Consider the following 22,060-nt stretch of genomic DNA (forward strand, 5'->3'; position numbering starts at 1 on the left):
AATTTTATTTCTAAATTATGTACAACTTTTATCTTTTAAAGATTTATTTATTTTAGGAAGGGGGATGCAGAGAAAGAGAGAGAGAATCTCAAGCAGACTTCCTGCTGAGTGCGGAGTCCGATTTGGGGCCCATCCCATGACCCTGAGATCATGAGCTGAGCCAAAATCAAGAGCTGGGCACTTAACCGACTGAGCCACCCAGGTGCCCCTATGTAAAACTTTTACGTGAATCCATAGTCAAAGTTAATAAAATACATTAAGAGGTCTATCCTCTACTAATTCCTCAATCTGTTTTCACACTCCCCTATAGATAACCTACGTAAACAATTTTTTTAAAGATTTTATTTATTTGAGAGAGAGAGAGCGCGAGTGGGGGAAGGGGTAGAGGGAAAGGGAGAGAATCTCAAGCAGATTCCGCACTCAGCTTAGGGGTCGATCTCACGACCCTGAGATCACAACCTGAGCCAAAACCAAGAGTTGGACACTTAATAGACTGAGCCCCCCAGGCACCCCCTGCCCAGGTAACCATTTTTATTGTTTTTGTTTACTTTTATTAGTTATTAGTTATGGTTACTTTATATATAGAAAAAGTCATACGTATATGTACTTATATCCTTCCCCCCTTTATTTCTTTTTCTCCCTTCCTTCCTTCCTTCTTTCCTTCTTTCTTTCCTCCCTCCTTCCCTCCCTCCCCCAAAAGGTTTGCCTTTACTTTTTAATGGAGAGGTCCATTGAAAAAGTAAGTTTAACTTTCTGGTAAATGTTTCTTCACACCTATTCCCCTTCTTTAACGTTTTTTTGTTTTTTTTTTAAAGATTTTATTTATTTATTCGACAGAGATAGAGACAGTCAGCGAGAGAGGGAACACAGCAGGGGAGTGGGAGAGGAAGAAGCAGGCTCCCAGCGGAGGAGTCTGATGTGGGGCTCGATCCCATAACGCTGGGATCACGCCCTGAGCCAAAGGCAGACGCTTAACCGCTGTGCCACCCAGGCGCCCCCCCTTCTTTAACGTTTTATCCATTAACTTCAAAATTGGAAATTTCCTCCCGGGACGAGGATGAGGGAAATATTTGGGAGTGATTGAGCTTTATGGAATATTTTACATGATTCTGTAAAAGTTTAGTCTAAAGATGTCCTGAAATAATGACTAAAGGTCTTATCAATGACTTTGGTTAGAGGACAAGCACAGGCCCCCTCTGGTCTGCATACGTCTCTCATGAGGTACAGAATGAAAAGAGCAATCCTTCTGCCTTTTCTTAAAACAGGGCCTACCCTACATACTATTTTTGCACCCTGCTTTTTTTCACTTGACACTGTATCCCGGAGATCTCGCATAGCGATATGCAGAGATCTACCTCAAGAAAAGTTTACTGTTCTTGATTAAAATTTATTAAGATTGTGAGGCTGTGTTGTTCCCCTCTTGGTAGACATTCGTGTTGTTTCCATTACTTTGCTGTTATAAAAGTGTCACTGTCAATAGCTTTGAGCATAAGCCATTTCATATTTTTGCCAGTAGATTCTTAGAATTAGATCGCTGAGTCAAAAGGTAAGTGCATATGTCTTTATATGCATGAAACAACTTCCTTCTTCTTCTCCCCTCAGCCCCTGGTAACCACAGGAATACAAAGCTTTTTAAAAAGCACAAAACAGAAACCCAAAACCGATGAACATCTTTATTTTTATGCCTGGGTCTTTGTGTTTTTAGAATAATACCAAGACAGCCTTTCAAGAGACAAGCTTTTCTAAATTAAAGTTTACGGCTTTGTTTTAATTTTTTTCCCTTCTGAATCACTGACTATGAAAAGTTTAGGTTCTCATAGAAATTTGGAAAATGAAGAGATAAAAATAAGACTCAAGCAATTCCACCATCCAAAAACAATCAGAATAAAAAACACGAGAAGTAACAAGTACTGGTGAGGATGTGGAGAAAAAGGAGCCCTCGTGGGATCCTTGCTGGGAATGCAAACTGGTGCAGCCACTGTGGGAGACAGATAATATGGAGGTTCCTCAAAAAATTAAAAATAGACCTACCCTATGATCCAGTAATCACACTACTAGGTATTTAACCAAAGAATGTGAAAGAACTAATTGGAAAAGATATTAGCACCCCTATGTTTACTGCAGCATTACTTACCATAGCCAAGGTAGGGAAGCAGCCCAAGCGTCCATCCATAGATGAATGGATAAAGAAGATGGGATACACATAGACGATGGAATATTACTCAGCCATAGAAAAGAATGAAATCTTGCCATTTGCAACAACACGGATGAAACTAGAGGTTATAATGCTAAGTGAAATAGTCAGAAAAGGACAAATACCATATGATTTCACTCCTATGGGGAATTTAAGAAACAAAACAAACACACAAAGAAAAAAAACCAGACAAACGAAAAAGCCAACTCTTAACTGTAGAGAACACACTGATGGTTACCAAAGGGGAGGGGATGTGGGGATAGGGGAAATAGGTGATGGGGATTAAGAGTACACTTACCATGATGAGCCCTGAGTAATGCAGAGAATTACTGAATCACTATATTGTACTCCTGGTACTCATATCACACTGTATGTGAATTACACTGGAATTAAAATAAAAAAGATAATCAGTATTACATTTTGATACTTTTCATTCATCTTTCCTATCTCTTTTTCCTTCTCCCTCCAGAGAGCCCCATGTATGTATGTGTATTGGGTATGTGCGTAAAGACATGTTTGTACACGGCTCTTGCTCAGTTGTACATTCTAATTATAAAGGTAGGATTACACTGTAGCTTTCTGCTTTTAAAAGTATTTTTAAATGGCCATTCAATATTCTTCAAGAACATTCTCTATTAGAATGAATGCATATTCTGTCATATGAAAATCTCATCATGTTACTACCATTTTAAGTAAAAAAACAAATTTTTTTTAAACTGAACTTTAAGCCCAACATGGGGCTTGAACTCACGACCCTGAGATCAAGAGTAGCATGTTCTACGGACTGAGTCAGCCAGACACCCCAAAGTATCATTTTATTGTAAGAAAATTAGGTTGTTTCTAGGTTTTTGCTCCTTGTTAGTGATCTACATTGTGTATACGTCTCATCTGAGCATTTTATTTTCTTAGAGCTCTTCCCTAGGAATAGCTAGATCAGAGGGTGTGCTGGATCTGAAGATTCACTGTTCTGTTTTCTGGGGCCTCATGAGCTGGAGAAAGCACCCAAATTCAGATGATCCTTTGTATGTGAAGAGTTACTCTACCTTCTAGTCGTAGAAGATTCCCACTTCTGTCACACAGAAGAAGAAATCATTTTACTTACCAAACATCGGCAGCAAGCCTTTGTCAACAGACCAGGATGAAAGCCAAGGATGTGGTTAGATTGAGACCGGCACCAGGGCACAGTTCGTTGGTATGTGTAACTCCCCCTTTGGAAATGAACCGATTTCTGACTCCATTCCATTCCGTCATATCCCCTCATCTCTCAGCACATTCAACTGAGGCACCTTTGCACATGATTTAGAATTTTCGTTATTTTTAATATGTTAATTGAGGAGAGTATGACGTTAGTATCTCTCTCTTTTTTTTTGAGAGAGAGAGCACTAATGGGGAGGTAGGGGGAGCGGCAGAGGGAGAGAGAGAGAGAGAATCTTTTTTTTTTTTTAAGATTTTATTTATTTATTCGACAGAGATAGAGACAGCCAGCGAGAAAGGGAACACAAGCAGGGGGAGTGGGAGAGGAAGAAGCAGGCTCATAGCGGAAGAGCCTGATGTGGGACTCGATCCCATAACGCCGGGATCACGCCCTGAGCCGAAGGCAGACGCTTAACCGCTGTGCCACCCAGGCGCCCCAAGAGAGAGAGAATCTTAAGCAGGATCCATGCTCAGGACAGAGCCAGGCTAGGGGTTCAATCTCAGGACCCTGAAATCATGGCTTACCCAACTGAGCCCCCCAGGCGCCCTGACATTAATATCTTTGATGGTGGTCCCAATGCCTCAGTCCTATCTCCCATATTGGGAGCAAATTATTCTGGGTAAAGGATCCTTGCAGATGATGTAGGCTAACCAGTTATAGTGGTAGAGTTTGGGTACAAAAGTTCTGATATGGAGACAGATTTTCCTGACTTGTTCATTATAATGGACCTTTCACGACAAGTTGGGTTTTCCTCTGTACATATTGATTGGGGAAGTCCTTGAAAGCAAAAGCATTTCTCCTGGATTTACATGGGTTATATCCGCTGTCACTCCTGGGAGCCCTTAGAAGAAAGAAAATGTTTTCTACCCCGTGTTTGAGAGAGTCGGAAACCCATACTCCCCTAGTGGGCAAACCTTAATTGAACACCTATTTCCTGTCAGGCAGGTTCACGCTGGGCGTTCAAGAGGAGAGACCCACGTGTTGCCTTGAGGAGCTCGCTCCTGTGGGGGGACAGTGAACTCAGTGTGGGGCAGCTGGGTGGCCCGATGCCTCAGGTTTTCATAGCAGGAGGCAGACGGAGATTGACCACCATGCCAAAAGGCGTTCGAATCTGGCCTCTCCTAATTCTTGTTTCTTAGCTTCTCTGACCCCCCGTGTCTTCCTGTGACATGGGGCCATCAGGAGGTCTGGGTGATACTAAGATCACGAGTCTGGTGCCCTCAGCACACTCTGACGGGTACGCCAGGACATCACCTTTGTTACTATGATCTCTACTAGGGCTTAGCTGTGGAGATGGGGAGGGGTCTGGGGTGCCACTCTCAGGAGTAGTTATGACTCAAAATCAACAGAACTTGCTGACTGACTGGATAGGGCTAGCTCCCGGGACCAAGGCGAATAAACGTCTCTTTGCAGCACTGAGCACCTGCTGTGTAGACCCTCACAGCCCCATTGCCTCGAGCGGACGCAGGTGAGACGCCTGAGGCGGGAAGGCGATGGGCTATGTGCTTTGCTCCGACACGTCTGCAGCCTCACCCCCTCACGCCCCCCAGCATTCCAGCTCTGTCTTGGGCCAATCTTTGACCGCCTCAGTTTCCCTGATATGGTGGGGGTGGCTGCAGGGGGTTGATTTCCAGGGGTATCAGGAGCGCCAAGTTTCCTGCATTTCAATTGTTTAAGGGGAGCCTGCGTGGCTCAGTCGGTAGAGTGACCTTGGGGTTGTGGGTTCCTGACCCATATTGGGTGTAGGGATTTCTTAATAAAATAAAATCTTAAACACACACACACACACACACACACACACACACACACACACACTAAACTAAAACTAAACTAAAATGTTCAAGATCAGTTCAGTTCCTCTCCCTTCGCCTCCAAGTCTTGTGCTCCTCTCGGGCGTCCAGGTGAGCACCGGGAGGGGGCTGCAGGTGATACCATGAACAGAGCACCTTTGTCGCAGGTTTACTGCGACCGACCCGTGCCCTCCCTCCGTCATTCTCCGCAGTTCCCAGTCCGACACATCTGGGGACCGATTCTCCCCGCGCGCGCATTGCCCCTTCGGAGGGGCCCGTCTGCGGAGGTCCGGGAGCACCCGCCCCGCCTGCCCGCGGGGCCCGGGGGCTGGGAGAGGCCGGGGGCGGGGCCGGGCGGGGCGGCGGGGAGGGGCGGGGCGGGGGGAGCCGGGTGCGGGGCTCCGAGACTACACCCGCCGCCAGAGCGGCCGGCACCTGCAGCCGTCGGATGGGTCCGCTGCCTCCGAGCCCGCCCGCAATGCTGCCGCCGCTGCCGCTGCTGCTGCTGCTGCTACTGCTGGGACCCGCACTCGGGCCCAGCGCCGGTGAGTGAGTGAGGAGTGGGGCCCCCGGAGGAACGCGGAGCCCCGCCTTCCCGTCCCTCTGCAAACCCCTCCGACTCATCAGCCTACCCCCCACCCCGGGGCCCCGGAAGCCCCCAGCGCTCCTTTCCCGCCCCACTGCTGCATTCCTTACCAGGTTTCTAGGAACCCCGTCCCCCAGCCCTGCCCCCCCCCGGGGCACCCTCCAGCCTGGCCTGGGGTCTGTGAACTGATCCTTCACTCCACCTGTCCCCGAGGTCTAAGGTCGGGCTGCCAGGGGGACACGTGGGAGGGGCAGGTGAAGAACAGAAGGCTTTCTCACCTGCCCCTGGCCATCACCCTTAGAGAGGTCTCCTCAGCACCTGCCTATTTCTGGGGTGTACAGACACACCCACTCACAGGAAACTCTACAGACACACCACAAGCAGGGAGACATGCGGGCACAGAGCACCTTCAGCCTCACCTGGGCACTCAGGTGTGCGGTTCACGGCCAGGTTCACACAGGGACACAGGCAAACGGACCTTGGAGGGAACACACATATGAACACACGCATATAGCTCAGGCATACCAGACAGCCCGACACAGAGAGACACACACACACTCAGGCCTATGGGACGCCTGGACAGCCTTGGCACTCCCAAGTAGAGGCTGTCGCGGGCAGACAGAGCAAACAGACCCCAGAATGACCTGCCTCACCTAAGTTGGCACGGAGGGAGTGTTTTCCTTGGTTCCAAACTCAGTGCTGGACGGCTGCCCCATGCCTTGGTTCTCTGCAGGGCTGTGTCCAGGACCCTGAGATTGCCAGAGTGTGGTCAGGTCAGGGTGGGGGACCTCTGGGGACAGCTTTAGGGTATGGAGTTAGGACTGGGGCCATTTCAGGTATGCTTAGATGGGGAATGTTCCAATGGGCTTGGTGGATCCGGAGGTCAAGGGACCTTTTCTGGAAGCCCACTGTGTGCCAGGGGATCTGGACCTGTCTACAGCAGAGATCTGCCCTCAAAGAGCTCCCAGTCGAGAAGGTCACTCCCAGCGGCGCCTGGGTGGCTGAGTCGGTTAAGCATCTGCCTTCAGCTCAGGTCATGATTCCAGGGTGTTGGGATTGAGTTCCAGGTAGGTCTCTGCTCAGTGGGGAGCCTGCTTCTGCCTCTCCCTCTGCCTGCCGCTCCCGTGCTTGTGCTTTCTCTCTGTCAAATAAATGAAATCTTTGAAAGAAATAAAGAGAAGATCACTCCCATAAGCAGACAGCTGCACAGCGTGGTAAGAACCCCTATGGTCACCTGGGGGCAGGCGGATGACAGAAGGAGGTGACAGGTGAGCTGGGTGAGCATGGGGTGAGGGTATGTGCCTCGCAGGGCATCCGTGATGGGAAACTCAACTGGAGGAGAGGTTAATGATGAGCAGGGTCTGCGTGGGGGTGTCGAGAGAGGACATGGGAGGGTGGGAGGGGCCTGCTCATGCAAAGCCTCGGGGCTGCGGCGAGGCCCCTGAGCTTTATCTGGATGGTGGTGGGAGCCACAGGAAGTTTCGGGCAGATGCGTGGGCAGCTGGGAGCAGTACCTGGCCAGTTCTGCGAGAGCGAGGACTGGTCACCCAGAGAGGAAGGGGAAACTTTTAACTAGTTTCTATGTTTTCTTTTTACTTAACTCATTTCTATTCCCCCACCCCCACAAATATGTTACTTTTTCCACCGAGGAAAAACAACAATGGGTTTAACTTTGGCCTGAACTCTTCAAAAAAGTCAGGGTGATGAAAACTTGTTTTAAAAATTTTTTTTTTTTTAGATTTTATTTATTTATTTGACAGAGAGTGTGTGCACACAAGCTGGGGGAGCGGCAGGCAGGGGGAGAGGGAGAAGCAGGCTCCCTGCTGAGCAGGGAGCCCGATGCAGGACTCATCCCAAGAGGATCATGATCTGAGCCGAAGGCAGACGCTTAACAGACAGAGCCACCCAGGCGCCCCTGAAAACTTGTTTTAGATGAAAAGAGATGAGAATTTATGGGCAGATGCAATGCGCAGACCTGGCCTGGCTCCTCAGTCCCCGAGCCGTGGAGAGCGGATACCCAGGAATCAGGCAGGCTCCCGTATGAGTTTCTGCTCCGAGCCTCGCCAGCCCTGTGCATCTCTAAGCCTCAGTCTCCCCATCCGTAAGTGGGATAACAGCTGCCCACGAGACAAGGAGGCTATGCTGTTGACAACAGGAGACGCCTGTCGATTGCAGAGCACGGTCGTTGGTATGGGGTGAGGCTCACTGTTGCTCTGTTTGGTTTTTTGACCAATGCCAGAGAGCAGACTCCTTCATTGCCTTCACTAGAAGGAGGAGTTGCTTTGGGATTGTTGGACGTCCCTGTCACAGGGGTTTGGAGGCCTATGACCCCAAGCAGTGGGCCCATTGTGCTTCTCAGCTCTGTCACCCTGGCGGGCCTCCTTCCCTTGCCGTTATTGGGTAAAGAGGAAGGTGCACCGGTTTGGAAGTCAGAAGCTTGGGTCAGAGCCCCCCAGGAAGATCAGGTTCTTGTTGGCTGTGTGACCATGGGGGTTGGCCTTCCTGCTCCAGTCTCCTCTTCCTCACCTGTGAAATGCAGGGGGTCCAGTCGCCCTTCCTGTGCACTGCTGTGTGTTAGAGACGCACTGGAATCCAGACAGATGGCTGGGCTCAGGCCGTCCTGTGTGGGAGGAAGTCATGCCTGGGCAGTGGAAATAAGAGAAGACACAAAAGGCCCTGAGCCAGACTCTGGAAGGGTGTGGTGGGGGACAAGGGAGACCCACAGACAGGAAAGCCCTTGCAGGGGAGCTCTCCTTGGTGGCAGGTACTCTGTTTAGCTCATCTCTGATGCCCAGTGCCCAGCACAGGCAACTGGACAGACATTTGATGTGGGACTAGCCATCTGATTTCATTTGTAGTAGTCAAGGGCAGGAGATTGGAAATCAGGACATTCCAGGAAGAGGGGCCAGCCTGTGCAAAGGCCCAGTGGTGGACCTTTCAGATGCTGTGGCTCCGTGACTTGTTTTCTCTTTTAGGGCTGCCTTGAAGACTTTAATAATAGTTAGAGCTTGTCATGTGCCAGGGGCTTTACATGCATGATGTCATTTCATTCTCCCTATTTTATAAATGAGGAAACCAAGGCATGGAGAGGTTGAGTAAGTTGTCCAACGTCACATGGCGAGGAAGTAGGAGAAGCAGGATTCAAACCCAAACAGTCATCCAAGCTTCTCAGACTAGCGCCCTTCCCCAAGCCCTGCCCTGCAACATCTGACCTTTGTTTCCCTCTAGCTTCCCAGAGGTCACACGTGCACCGGCGTGGGCTTCTAGAACTGGCAGGGACCATGAGCTGTGTTGGCACCCGCACTCCCCTGGCCTACATAAGCTATGGCTGCTATTGTGGCCTGGGTGGCCATGGCCAGCCCCGTGACGCCATCGACTGGTGAGTGCATGCTTGGGCCCGGGCTTAGAGGGCCCCTCACCCCCTGGGGTAGTTAAGGCCTATATAAGGCAAGACCCACAACTGAGGTTTCTGTTTGGACCAGCAAGTTCCCAGCACACGGCGCAACCTTCCAGGAAGAGGACCTCCTGGGTGATCTGGCCAATGAGGAAAAACCCCAGGTGCCAGCTGCCCCCCAGCCTGGCCATGGGATGAATTACTTGGGCTGAAAAAATAACAAAAAGTCAATCAGACTTATTATGCACCAGGAACTGTTCTGAGAAGCCCTCTCAGTCCTCGCAACAATCCCATTTCAGAGATGAGGACACTGAGGCGGGAGAGATTAAATAATTTGTTTGGGGCCACAGCTGGGATCCAAACCCAGGCAGCTTGGCTGGATTTATGCCCCTAATCACTGCTCTCTGCTGCCATGTGAGAAATACCTATTCTGGGCAAGGCTGTGGGTTTATATCTTTCCATGACTTTCTTTCGCTTATCCTCAGAGGCAGGCAGGAGGGCTGTCCCCTGAGGCTCAGGGAGGCACGGCCCTCACCCATTTGCACACAGCTAGTAGGAGGTGGCGGAGGGCACAGTGTGATGGTCTCTTCCCTGCTTGGAGGGTTTGACTGTTCCAGACGGGTCTTTGCTCAGTCTCCTGCTTCCAAGACTCCCGTACAGGGTACATGGTCGTCTGCTTCCTATATAATCTCCCAGATGCAGCTCAGGCGTTTCCCTTCCGGACTCCCGGAGTCTCCCTCCTCTTATCCCACGTTCCAGCACTTCTCACCATGCATGTGGTGTCTGGTGGCTTGTCTGCCTCCCCCCATCCCCACCCCAGACTGGGGGCTCCTTAAGGGCAGAGCGGCATCTGGCTGACCTCTCCCTGCCAGATCCCAGTGAGGGCTCTGGACACAGTGGGGCTAGTGGCTGGATGGAGACAGTACCAGTGAATGAATGAATTAATGAATGATGGGTAGGTTTGGGGACGTTTGTGGATGTTTCTCAGAATTGCTCAACAGCAAATTATCTTTATTATGATGATGATGATGGCTGAGGTCCTATTAATGTAGCAGACCTGGGGCTGGATGCTGGGGACACTGTGGAGAGTGGGGCAGACATGGTCTTGTCCCCACAGAGCTCTGGCCAGTGAGGAGGACAGATGTTCATCAGCCTTCTCCCTAAAATGACAGTCTCGTTATAAACCTGCTCTGAAGGGAAGGTACCCAGTTTTATGAGAGGGTGTAACCAGGAGACCGTCATAGACTGGGGAGGTCGGTCGGGAGCTGGATGACATCTTGGGATGGGAGCTGGTTCTTGAGCTGAGATCTGGAGGGAGGAAGGATGGGCAGGAAGTGTCCCAGGCAGAGGGCAGGTCCCACGCAGTCAGGAGGCAGGCAGGGCTTGGTTCACTTCCAGCACAGAGAGGAGGCAGGTGAGCTGGAGCTCAGAGACACAGAGTGAGACAGGCAGGGGCCAGGGGACGGAGCCAGGGCAGACCCCACACACTGGGGTCAGCAAAATTATTCCCCAGGGTGGGGATGCTTGGGGATAGAGCTTGCACCAGAAGACGCTGGCTCCCTGCGTGTGCTCACTGACCCATAGTGCTGGCATAGGAGGATGGCCAAGAGACCCACCTGCTGGTCCGCCTGTCTGCCATCCACAGGTGCTGTCATCGGCACGACTGCTGCTACACACATGCTGAGCAGGCTGGCTGCAGACCCAAGATAGAGCGCTACTCCTGGCAGTGTGACAATCAGAACATCGTGTGCGGTGAGTCCCCAGCAGTGCCCTCACCTATGTCCCCAATCGGCCCCAAGCATCCCAGCCGCAGTAGCTCACCACTGCTCCCAACACTCCAGGGACCAACCCCCTAGGGGGTTGTCTACTGTAAGTGATCTTTAACACGGAGCACTTACAGAAATAGACAAAGAAACCGGGACAAAAGCTTAAAAAGCTTATACACTAGGTATAAACGACCTCAGTGTCCATCAGGTGGGGGCATGGGTAGATAAACCCACGATGTATTCTTACTGGGGACCCCTCTGCAGCCTGCAGAAAGGGGTGAGGTAGTACCACCTGCTGACACGAGATGGTGTTGAGTGGAAAAGCAAACTGCAGGGTGACAATGTCCGGGAAATCACAATTTCTGTTAAAAAAAAAAAAAGAAGCTTGCAACATAGTAGCATGCTTACTTTCCATGGCTACGTGTAGACACTTGCAAAGCTCAGAAAAAGGTATGTAGAGATACATGGCATGCTGCGGGTGGCTGGCTGTGGTCTTCCCTAGGCACAGGGTCAGGCTGAGGCAGTGGCGGTGGAGGCAAGTTCACGTTCCCGGGATGTTTCCTTTCTTTTACAAAGGGAATGTCTTCATGAATTACTCGGGAGTCAAAGCTTAGAAAGAAAAGGAATACATAGCCTGAATCTGTGCCAGAGTGAAGTGCCCGATCTCTGCAATTACTCTGACAGGCATCAAAACACAATAAAATAAAAAAGTGGACAGATGGATGGGTGGGAGGGCAGACGGAGAGAGAGCACAAGCAGGGGAAAGCAACAGAGGGAGAGGGAGAAGCAGTCTTCCCGCCAAGCAGGGAGCCGGATGTGGGACTCGATCCCAGGACCTGGGCATCATGACCCGAGCTGAAGGCAGACGCTTAATGACTGAGCCAGCCAGGCACCCCTCTCCTTTAATCCTTCTAACTTTGTGGAGGAGAAAGTCTCAGTTCAGTGCTACTTTAGCTTAACATCCCTGGAACACGCTGATTTTATTTTTTTAATGGAGAGAGCAGTTTTATATCCAAGAACTCTTCCGTTCATCAACGGGATGCTGCCTTAAAAAATTCTTCCTATTTAGCTACCTACCCATTTACTACTTACCTGTCTTTACCTGCAATCAGCATGTATTTAGTGAGGATAATCATAACATTATCCATCCTAACTGCATTGTACATTTTACATGACCAGCCACTTCTGAAGTTAAAAGAAAAATAAAACAGCGATTAAAAATGTCAAGTGTCAGGGCACTTGGGTGGCTCAGTCGGTTAAGCCTCTGCCTTCGGCTCAGATCATGATTCCAGGATCCTGGGTTTGAGTCCCGCATCAGGCTCCCTGCTCAGTGGGGAGCCTGCTTCTCCCACTTCCTGTGCCCCTTCTCCTGCTCATGCTCTCTCTCTCACTCACTCTCTTCTCAAATAAATAAAGCAAATCTTAAAAAAAAAATGTTAAGTGTCCCTCGGGGCAACCTTACTGGTTTGCTTTTTTTTTTAACCTGTTTTTTTTTTTTTTAAACAAAGCAGTAAGAAAAGGACTGATGCATTTATTTTTAAGACTTCCTTCTGATGGATGGCCTTTTCCACGTATAGGTTCCTTTCAAATAAATTAAAAAACTGAATCCATTTTAAAAATAGGAAGTAGGGATGCCTGGGTGGCTCAGTCGGTTGAGCATCTAACTCAGGTTGTGATCTCGGGGTTGTGGGACTGAGCCCTGTGTCAGGCTCCACTGTCCTGGGTGTGGAGCCTGCTTGGGATTCTCTCCTTCCCTCTCTCTGCCCCTCCCCCACTCACAGGCACACACACACACACACACTCTCTCAAAAATAAAGAAAAAGAAAAAAAAGAAAAGGAAGTAATAATAAAAAAAAAAAAAAAAAAAAGAAAAGGAAGTAATGGGGCACCCGGCTAGCTCAGTTGGTGGAGCATACAACTCGATTTGAGGTCGTGCGTTCGAGCCCCACACTGGGAGCGGAGATTACTTAAAAATAAAACCTTAGAAAAAAATAAATATGAGAATAGTATAGGTACAAGGTAGGCAAGGCTGCTGACCCAGAAACTGGTTCTGTAACTTCTTTTCTTTCTTATTTTTGATCGAAATAAACATAATGCAAAACTAAACATTTACAGTATAAACTTTAGTGATATTTAATACATTAGTAATGTCATCCATCACCTCTGTGCAGCTCCAGAAGATTTTCTTCCAACCCCACCCTCTCCCTCAAAAGAACCCCACTAAGCAGTCAGTTCTCATTCCCCCTCCCGCCAACACCTGGCAACCCCCAATTTGCTTTCCATCTCTATGGATCTACCGATTCTAATTTTTTATATATACAAATTGAATTCTGTTATGTTATATATATAATTTATATATATAATATATAATATATATTTATTTATATATATTGATATATAATATATATAAATTGAACTCTGTTACTACATATATAATATGTTATAAATAACTGTATATTACATATAATAACAGAATATGCATTATATATAACATTATATATATAATTCATATAAATGAAATATATATATAATACTTCATATAAATGAAATCATACAGTCTGTGGTCTTTGGTGTCTGGCTTCTTTCACTTAGCATCATATTTTCGAGGTTCATCCATGTGGTAGCACATAGCTGAACTTCATTCCTTTTTATGGCTGAGTAACATTCCCTTTGTACGGATAGGACCACATTCTGTTTATCCATTCATCCATTGGTGGACACTGGGTTTTTTGTACCTTCTGAGTACCAGGAATAGTGCTACTCTGAACATTTGTGAACAAGGATTTGTTTGAGCACCTGTTTTTACTTCTTTGGGGGATATCACTATGAGTAGAATTGCTGGGTCATCTGTAATTCTCTTTTTACTTTTTGAGGAACCACCAAACTTTTCTACAGGAGCTGCACCCTTTCACATTCTCATTAGCCATGTATGAGGGATCTGGTTTCTCCACAGCCTTGTCAACACTTGTTATCTTCCTGTTTGTTTTGTCTGTTTGCTTTTAGTGGGGGTGTCTAGTGTATCTCGTTGTGGTTTGGGTTTGCAGTTCTCTAATGACTAACGAGGTTGAGCATCTTTTCATGTGCTTGTTGGCCATTTTTATATTTTCTTTGGAGAAATGTCTATTCAAATCTTTTCCTCATTTTCATTTTTTGTTTGTAAATTTTTAATGTTTTTATTTTTAAGTAATTTCTACACCCAACATGGGGCTTGAACTCACAACCCCAAGATTGAGAGTCACACACTCTACCAACCGAGCCTACCAGGTGCCCCTTTGCTCATTTTTAATTGGGTTGTCTTTCTGTTATTGAGTTATAAGAGTTCTTTATATATTTTGGATCATAGACCCTTTTCAGATATGTGATTTGCAAACGTTTTCTCCTATTTTGTAGGTTGTCTTTGCATTTTACTGATAACATCTTGAATGTGCAAAAGTTTTAATTTTGATAAAGTCCAGTTTATCTATTTTGTCTTTTGTTGATTATGTTTTTGGTGTCCTAAGAATCCACTGCCATATCCTATATTATGAAGACTTACCCCGCTTTTCTTCTAACAGTTTTATAATTTGAACTCTTACATTTAGGTCATCGATCCACTTTGAGTTAATATTTGTATATGGTGTGAGGTAGGGATCCAACTTAATTCTTTTGCAAGTGTATATTCCATTGTTCTGACACCATTTGTTGAAGAGACTCATTCTTCCCACTGAGTAGTCTTGGTACCCTGGTTGTGAGTCACTTGGCCCTAGATGGATGACTTCCCTGCACCTCAGTTTCCTTACCTGGAAGATGGGTATTGCAAAGATGAAAAAAGGGTTTATAGCATGAAAAAGAGATTGGACTGGGTTGTTACTCTTTCCCATCCCTTCTCCTCCAGCTGTCTGCCTGATCTGAACCTCTCTCTGACCTCCACTACCTCCATTAGAGAGAACGAAAGATCTGGCATGACTCTCCATTAAACCCACAGCTCCAGCGCTGCAGGGAAGGAAGCCAACATAAGGGTTACTGGAAGGAGGGTCTTAGATATTCATGGACTCTCAGCTGCATCTCCCTAGCATGAAGAAGCAGTTGGTATAAGAGCAAAGCTGAGTTAATATGGAGACATAATACCAATTTTTAGAACTGAAAGTGTCCCAGACATATCTTGTCCAGCCCTCTTATTTAGAGTTGGGGAAAATGAATGAAGCTCAAAGAAAGAAGTGACTCTCTCAATGTGGTGGTCATGTGCCTCCTCCTGGGTGCATCCTCTGTCCCCAGACTGCCCCCTCCCAGGGTGGGCACAGAGGAGGTGAAATGGGACTTGACTGGGAAATCTGTTAAAGTTCTCTCCCTTCTCCCTTCAACCTGCATGTTCCACTTGCCGCTGAGCATGTGAAAGCGATGTCTGTAAACTATTTATTGGTGTGTCTGCTGGTGGAGCTCATGCCTGTTTACAGAACTGCCCTCCCTGAACCAAACGAAAAGAACCAAAATATCTATTCTGCATTTGTTTTTGGCTAAAAATATTCTCTTATTCTGTTTGGAGATACTCCGAACATAGCCGTTTACCTAATTACAGGTGTTGCCCATTTTCCATTTATGGGCCTGACTTAAATATATTAAAATTTTTTTAAAGCCTATAATAATATTTACTGGCAGGCCTTTATTTTAAGCTTAATCCTTGGGGGCTCTTTTTTCCTTTTAAGTTTTTATTCTTGAATAACATGATGCCGAGGCCATGGGGCAATGAGACCAAGTCTTGCTTTTCAAAGAAACTTTCTGGGGCGCCTGGGCGGCTTAGTCAAGCATCTGACTCTTGATTTTGGCTAAGGTCATGATCTCAGGATTGTGAGATCGAGCCCTGCATCAGGCTCCGCACTGAGAGTGGAGCTTGCCTAAGATTCTCTCTCTCCCTCTGTGCACCCCCTCCTCCCTCCCCCTCCTTCACTCTCGAAAGAAAGAAAGAAAGAAAGAAAGAAAGAAAGAAAGAAAGAAAGAAAGAAAGAAAGAAAGAGGGAAAGAAAAACTTTTTTGTTCAGGGAGCAGGGTCAGAGCACAAGGCAGATATAGGCGTTGGGTCAGCTGATCCTTGGCTGGAATCCTGGTGTCCCCCCGCGCCCCCCCCCCCACTTAGTGCTGTGGTGTTGGACAAGTTACTGAATCCGTTTTCCTCATCCATCAAATGAGAATAATAAAGGTTAGATGCTGGGTTTGTATGAGAATTGGAAACAGTGTATGGCTTTCTGGTCATTCTCCCAGCAGATATTATTGAGAATTTACTCTGTGCCAGGCTCCGTGCTAGGTTTTGGGCAAGACGGAGAAGCAAGGTTCTGTAGTCTAAAAGGAGGAGGGCGGGATATAGTATCTGTGTTCATGGCTATTGTAAGTACTGTGTTGGAAAATAAAGCAGGTGAAGTATTATACTTGCTAAAATGTGGATGAATCTTGAGAACATGATGCTGAGAGAGAGAAGCCAGACACAAAAGGTCACATAAAGTGTGACTCCATTTTTATGAAATGTCCAGAATAGGCAAATCCATAGTGATGGAAAGCAGATTAGTGGTTGCCTGGAAAGATTAGTGGGACTCAGGTGAGGGATAATGGGGAGTGACTTCTTAATGGGTATGAAGTTTCTTTTGGAGTGATAGAAATATTTTGGATCTAGATAGGAGTGATGGTTGCACAACATTGTGAAGGTACTAAATGCCGCTGACTTGTGCATGTTAAAATGGTAAATTTTGTTTTGGGCATTTCACCTCAATAAAAAATGCAGGGGAGCAGGGTAAGGGATACTCTTTTATATAGAATGGTCTGGGGCCAGAGAAGCAGTGATAAGATGCTATTGAAACAAAGACCTGGGGAATGTGAGAGGAGCCGTGTAAAGAGGTGGTAGGAACGGCCAGTGCAAAGGCCCTGAGGCAGGAATGAATGTCTGGGTGGTCCAAGAAGCTCAAGGAGGATGGTGAGGCTGGAGTAGAGTCACCTAGATGAGAGTGGTGGGTGATGATGTCAGTGTGATAGGGTCCAGATTGTGCACAACGTTGAAAGCATTCCTCTGAAATGGGGAGCCAGGGTTTTAAACAGAGGAGGGACGTGATCTGGTTTGCATTTTAACGGAACTCCTCTGGCTGCTGTATGGAGCATATCCTGGAAGGAGGAAGGATGGAAGCCAGGCACTGGTTATGAGGCTGTGACTGTGGTCTTGGTGAGGACATACGGATGGACAGGTGAGAGGAGAGGAGATGGCTGGGGTATTCGTTCCAGTGAGTCTATCCTTAGACAGCCAGCTCTGTGGGAACGAGTCCAGCCTGGAGCTTCAATGGCTCCTTCCTCGGGAGTCCAGGGGGTCATGCTGCTCTGGGGGTGCCTGTGTCTCTCGTGCGGCAGCCCAGGGGAAGTTTACAGGCAGAAGGCTTGCTCCTGGATGGTCTGGTTCTGTTATTGATTTTTACACATTATTTTTTATCTGTCAACAATCTATCTACCAATCATCATCTATCTGTCCGTTCATCCTCGTGTTTGTTGCGAGAAACTCAAATGTTAAGGAAATATCATAGAGTAGAGGGGGCACCAACATGGCTCAGTCGGTTGAGCAGCCAATTCTTGGTTTCAGCTCAGGTCATGGTCTCAGGGTCCTGGGATCGAGCCCCACGTCAGGTTCCGCACTCAGCAGGGAGTCTGCTCAAGAATTCTCTCCCCCAATCCTTCTGCCCCTCCCCCCTTCTTGCTCACTCTCTCTCTCTCTAAAGTAAATAAATCTTAACAAAAAAAGAAATATCATAAAGTAGAAAGTTGTGCATTTTTAACATGCACAACTCCATCCACCCGTTAGCTAGCTTCTAGTAAGGTGGGCATCTCTTCCACCAGATGTGTGTGTGTGTGTGTGTGTGTGTGTATACACACACACACACACACATAAAATCAGATCATGCTACATATATTTTATCATTGTTTTCACTTAACATCGTGTCTTGGACATCTTGGAACATAGGGGTCGACCTCTTTCTTTTCACGCAAGATAATAAGGGGCGCCTGTTTGGCTCAGTCAGGAGAACATGCAACTCTGGATCTCAGGCTTCTGAGTTCAAGCCCTACCTAGGTGTAGAGATCACTCAAAAATAACATCTTGTAAAAAAATAAAACAAAATAAAATAAAGCAAGATAATAACCCATGGCAGAATTTCTTAGTCTTAACACTGTTGACATTTTGACTCCAGTAGCACACCCCCCCATTGTGATGACCCCAAAATGTCTCCAGACATTGGTAAATGCCCACGGTTGAGAACAACTGGTCTGGGACGTGAATGCACTTGATTTTGACCACTTTCCCATCAACTGCTGCCCGTGGTTGCATAGACCGTGGCAAATCATAAATCCTTGAGCACCTGTGTGAGGGTTCTGTGGCATCAAGTCCTAGAACCGTTGGGTCTGATGGCACCTTTGAGCCATCTCTCGAATTTGTATGTAGAAAGGGCTTGGGGGCTGGCTCGGGGACTTTTCTGGAAGGGGAGTTTACAGGGCAAGAGCACTTAAAAAAATGTGAATCATGTTTATTTGTAGACTCTTGGGAGGGGTAAAGGGGGAACCTGGTGGATATGAGAGGGGGAGGAAGGCCACTGAAGCCCCCACGGGTCATCTCTTCTTGGCACTGCGACTCGGTGGTATAGATACTTTAAATCTAACAGATATCTTAAATTACACCTTGAAATAGTGACTCTTCAAATTTTGTTTGGGATTGCTTTTTCTGTAATGAAAGTATCATAGGGCTCAAAGTAGAAAAGTCTGAGATTACAAAATGTAAGTTTTATAGGAAACAAAACTCCCATTGATACTATACAGACAACCCCTTGGCTAACCTTATGGTGTTTTTCCTGTCTTTTTCAAGTGCATCATTAAAAAAATACATGGCATTGCTTCTCGGCCTTTTGGCTAAGATCAAGTGTAAAAAAAATATATGGCAGTCTGTTTTGTGCCCCTTACTTTTTGCAAGTATAAGCTGTTTCTCCTGTCATTAAAACCCTATTAAAGAATCCTGTGTTACAAACATGAATTGTAAGGGTGGGCATGTCCCCTGAGTCCGTTCCCCATTCCCTCCCTGTAGATGGATCACGAGACCCGGTTGGGAATCTAGTCTTCTTGCCCCTTCTTGAATTTCTCCTCTGGAAGGTTGGGGTGCCTGTGGCACAGCCCTGAGGGCTGGGTGAGATGGGGACCATAGAGTCCTTTGCCCATAAATGCACAATAAACGCTGGTGTTCATCGTCCTGACTTCTTGTTACCAATTTAAGGAATTATAACCACGGCATTTTGCAGAGCGTTTAAACACAGGCTTTTGGATTTGGGGGTGTTTGTCCCTTGTCCTCGCTTTCAGTAGTTTTCCAGACTGTGGGAAGTTTCACAATGAATTTACATGAGAAGGATGTTCTCTTTCTGTCCTCTGTTAATTTTTCCAGTTAGGCAAGGAACTAGCTTCGGTTGTGAGATGGTCTGACAGCTGGAGAGGTTAGACCTCTCTTACACTTGCTAATCTCCCCTGGTTTTTTTTTTTTTTAATAATTTATTTATTCATTTGAGAAAGAGAGAGAGAAAGAGCATGAGAGAGAGACAGCACAAGCAGGGAGGAGGGGTAGAGGGAGCAGGAGAAGCAGACTCCCTGTTGAGCAGGGAGCCCGATACAGGACTCTATCCCAGGACCCCGGGATCATGACCTGAGCTGAAGGCAGATGCTTAACCGACTGAGCCACCCAGCTGCCCTAATCTCCCTGTTTTAAACCAAGACACCCTGATTTGGGGCTTACAGCCTTTACGTAGGCAATAGCATCTAACTAGCCTTTAATCTTAGAAATTTACCCCCACTGGTTTTTGTTATTTTTGCTTGTTTGTTTTTTGACGAGTTTCTTATATTTATGGTATAAGATTTTGGTTTTCTATTTATGGCAATGAAAGAATTAATTTTTTTATTTTTAATTTTTTTAGAATTTAATGTAATTTAATACCATTTAATATAATTAAATTATACTTTATTTAATAATTGACTATTTAAAAATGAGGGGATTTAAAGCAATAATCCTAAAGCTGCCACAGACCTGAGTTTGGGAAGTCTCACACTTCACCTTGTGAGGGTCACCAAGGAACAATTTAAAAAATTTATTTTTATTTGAGAGAGTGCGAGCACCAGTGGTGGGGAGGGGCAGACAGAGAAGCAGACTCCCTGCTGAGCAGGGAGCCTGAAGTGGGGCTAGATCCCAGGACCCTGAGATCATGACCTGAGCCGAAGGCAGATGGTTAACTGATTGAGCCACCCAGGCACTAGGAACATGAGTGGATCCTCAAAGAGTAGCTGGCCGCAGGAGGTGGTCAGCTCCAGCTTACTAAATGTCTACTGTATGCCCTGCATCACTGGGTAAAATGATCTGTTGGGTGTCTTTTCATTCTCCCAGCAGCCCTTATAAGTAGATACTATTAGTATCCGCGTATTGCCCTAAGGAAACACCTAGAAGGGATGAATTCATGTCTCAAGGCACAGAGCGGCTCCATCCATGACTGAGCTGGTTAACTCCAAAGCTGGTACATCACTGTGCCTCTGGAGGGAATTTGGAAGGATTTGATGATGGCTGGGTTTTGTATTTCCATGTATGTGAATAATTCAAAGCCCACACTGAGAGGCAGTGGGTGGCATGGTTAGGTGGGATTTCCAAAGCTGTTTCAGGCGTTATACCTTCTAGATTAGTAGAACACCACTTAAAGATCAGGAAATCTTTCTAACCCCAAGCAGTGAATCTCTGATGGCAGGATTACTACCAAGACCAAAGGAGACTTACCTTTGAGTGGCGGCCTCTGCGTCTCCACCAGGCAGGCTCAGGCTGGAAGGGAAAGATGGAACACACTCCTGAAGGGAAGAGTGGAGCCAACATTGACTGGATGCATGTCCCTTGCCAAGCCCCTGCTGGGTGCCTTACACGGGCTTCTCCGCAACCCGTTTCCAGGGAGGACTTGGCTCAGACTCCTTAGGCAAGATCACCCAGCTAGGAAGGAGCAGAGCACATAACCCCCAAAAATGCTCTGGATTGATCCCAGGCACCTACTGCTTATCTGCACGGATCCTCAGGGGGAGGTAGGGTAATACTGATGCGAAGAGAAGCCAGAAGGTCACATGGACTTTGGACTTCAACATCTGAAACACTTCCCTGGGAACTTCAGGTTCCTTTTACGTAAAATGGGGCCAACGTTGTCTCCCTTCCGAAGTTGCCAGGACGGAGATCACATGGTGAATTGCGAAGGGTCACACAGATGCTACTTATGACCCTTCCTGTCTCCAGATTCTTGGCTTCCCTAGTGTTTATTGTCAAGTGTCTGCGAGGCCCTGCTCTAACTCAGTTTCCCCACTTCTTCTAGGACCAACGAAGAACAAATGCGAGGAGCTCTTGTGCAAGTGTGACAAGGAGATTGCTTACTGCTTAGCCCAGACTAAGTACAACTTAAAGTACTTATTCTACCCCCGTTTCTTATGCGGAAAGGACTCACCCAAGTGTGACTGACTAGCCTAACTTGGAATGTTCTTTCGCATAAGGAAATAAATACTCTTTTTCACTCATCAACAGCTTCATTCAGTTCTTTGCAGGAGGGAACGGAGGCCAAGTGTGAAAGCTGCAACCCGTGTTTGCTTTCTCTCCCGGAACTTGGGGCTGGAGCCTGTGTGGCTTCCAGTTTAAGGTCAAAAGTCCCGTGCTTATTTTAAAAAACCCCACAACTATGCCTATGGCTGTATTGGGTTTGGTACCATTTTTGAGGTTCGCCCTTTATGAAAAGGGCTGAGATTTGTGTTCTAACCTGCTCCTGATGGTGGGTGGTCAAACATGAACGAACACCTACCACATGCCTCGCCTTGTTCTGTGTTCTGGGAAGAGGCCATAAACAAGATGCCCATTCCTGGGGCCCCTGGGTGGCTCAGCTGGTTATGCTTCTGCCGTCGGCTCAGGTCATGATCTCAGGGTCCTGTGATCAAGCCCCAGGTTGGGCTCCCTGCTCTGCGAGGAGCCTGCTTCTCCCTCTCCCTCTGCTCCTCCCCCCCACCCCCTGCCCCCACCTGTGCTTTCTGTGTCTCTCAAATAAATAAATAAAATCCTTAAAAAAAAAAAAAAGCCCACTCCCATGAAGTTC

The 22,060-nt window shown here is 47.1% G+C and overlaps 1 protein-coding gene and 1 long non-coding RNA gene across 2 annotated transcripts; one reads left to right on the forward strand and one right to left on the reverse strand.

The window, feature by feature from the left end:
• The first annotated feature begins 5,549 nt into the window (after nucleotides 1–5,549).
• Nucleotides 5,550–21,491, forward strand: LOC103668617 (group 10 secretory phospholipase A2). The gene is made up of 4 exons (XM_040635305.1): nucleotides 5,550–5,724; nucleotides 8,994–9,144; nucleotides 10,805–10,911; nucleotides 21,296–21,491. The coding sequence occupies exons 1-4, from the start codon at nucleotides 5,628–5,630 to the stop codon at nucleotides 21,436–21,438; spliced, it is 498 nt and encodes a 165-aa protein (XP_040491239.1). The 5' UTR covers nucleotides 5,550–5,627; the 3' UTR covers nucleotides 21,439–21,491.
• Nucleotides 10,154–11,718, reverse strand: LOC121103788. Its single transcript, XR_005836067.1, has 2 exons — nucleotides 11,334–11,718; nucleotides 10,154–10,879 (listed from the first exon to the last, which is right to left on the reverse strand). It is a non-coding gene; the product is annotated as an uncharacterized LOC121103788 (long non-coding RNA).
• Nucleotides 21,492–22,060: the final 569 nt, after the last annotated feature.

The sequence above is a fragment of the Ursus maritimus genome, unplaced genomic scaffold, assembly GCF_017311325.1.
Source record: "Ursus maritimus isolate PB19 unplaced genomic scaffold, ASM1731132v1 scaffold_2, whole genome shotgun sequence".
Taxonomy (NCBI): domain Eukaryota; kingdom Metazoa; phylum Chordata; class Mammalia; order Carnivora; family Ursidae; genus Ursus; species Ursus maritimus.

Bases quoted from the DNA above. Each gene is read 5' to 3' on its own strand.
- LOC103668617 (XM_040635305.1), top strand. From the start codon at position 5,628: ATGGGTCCGCTGCCTCCGAGCCCGCCCGCAATGCTGCCGCCGCTGCCG. The intron at 5,725-8,993 runs GTGAGTGAGTGA...GTTTCCCTCTAG, and splicing joins CGCACTCGGGCCCAGCGCCG to CTTCCCAGAGGTCACACGTG. The intron at 10,912-21,295 runs GTGAGTCCCCAG...CACTTCTTCTAG, and splicing joins CAATCAGAACATCGTGTGCG to GACCAACGAAGAACAAATGC.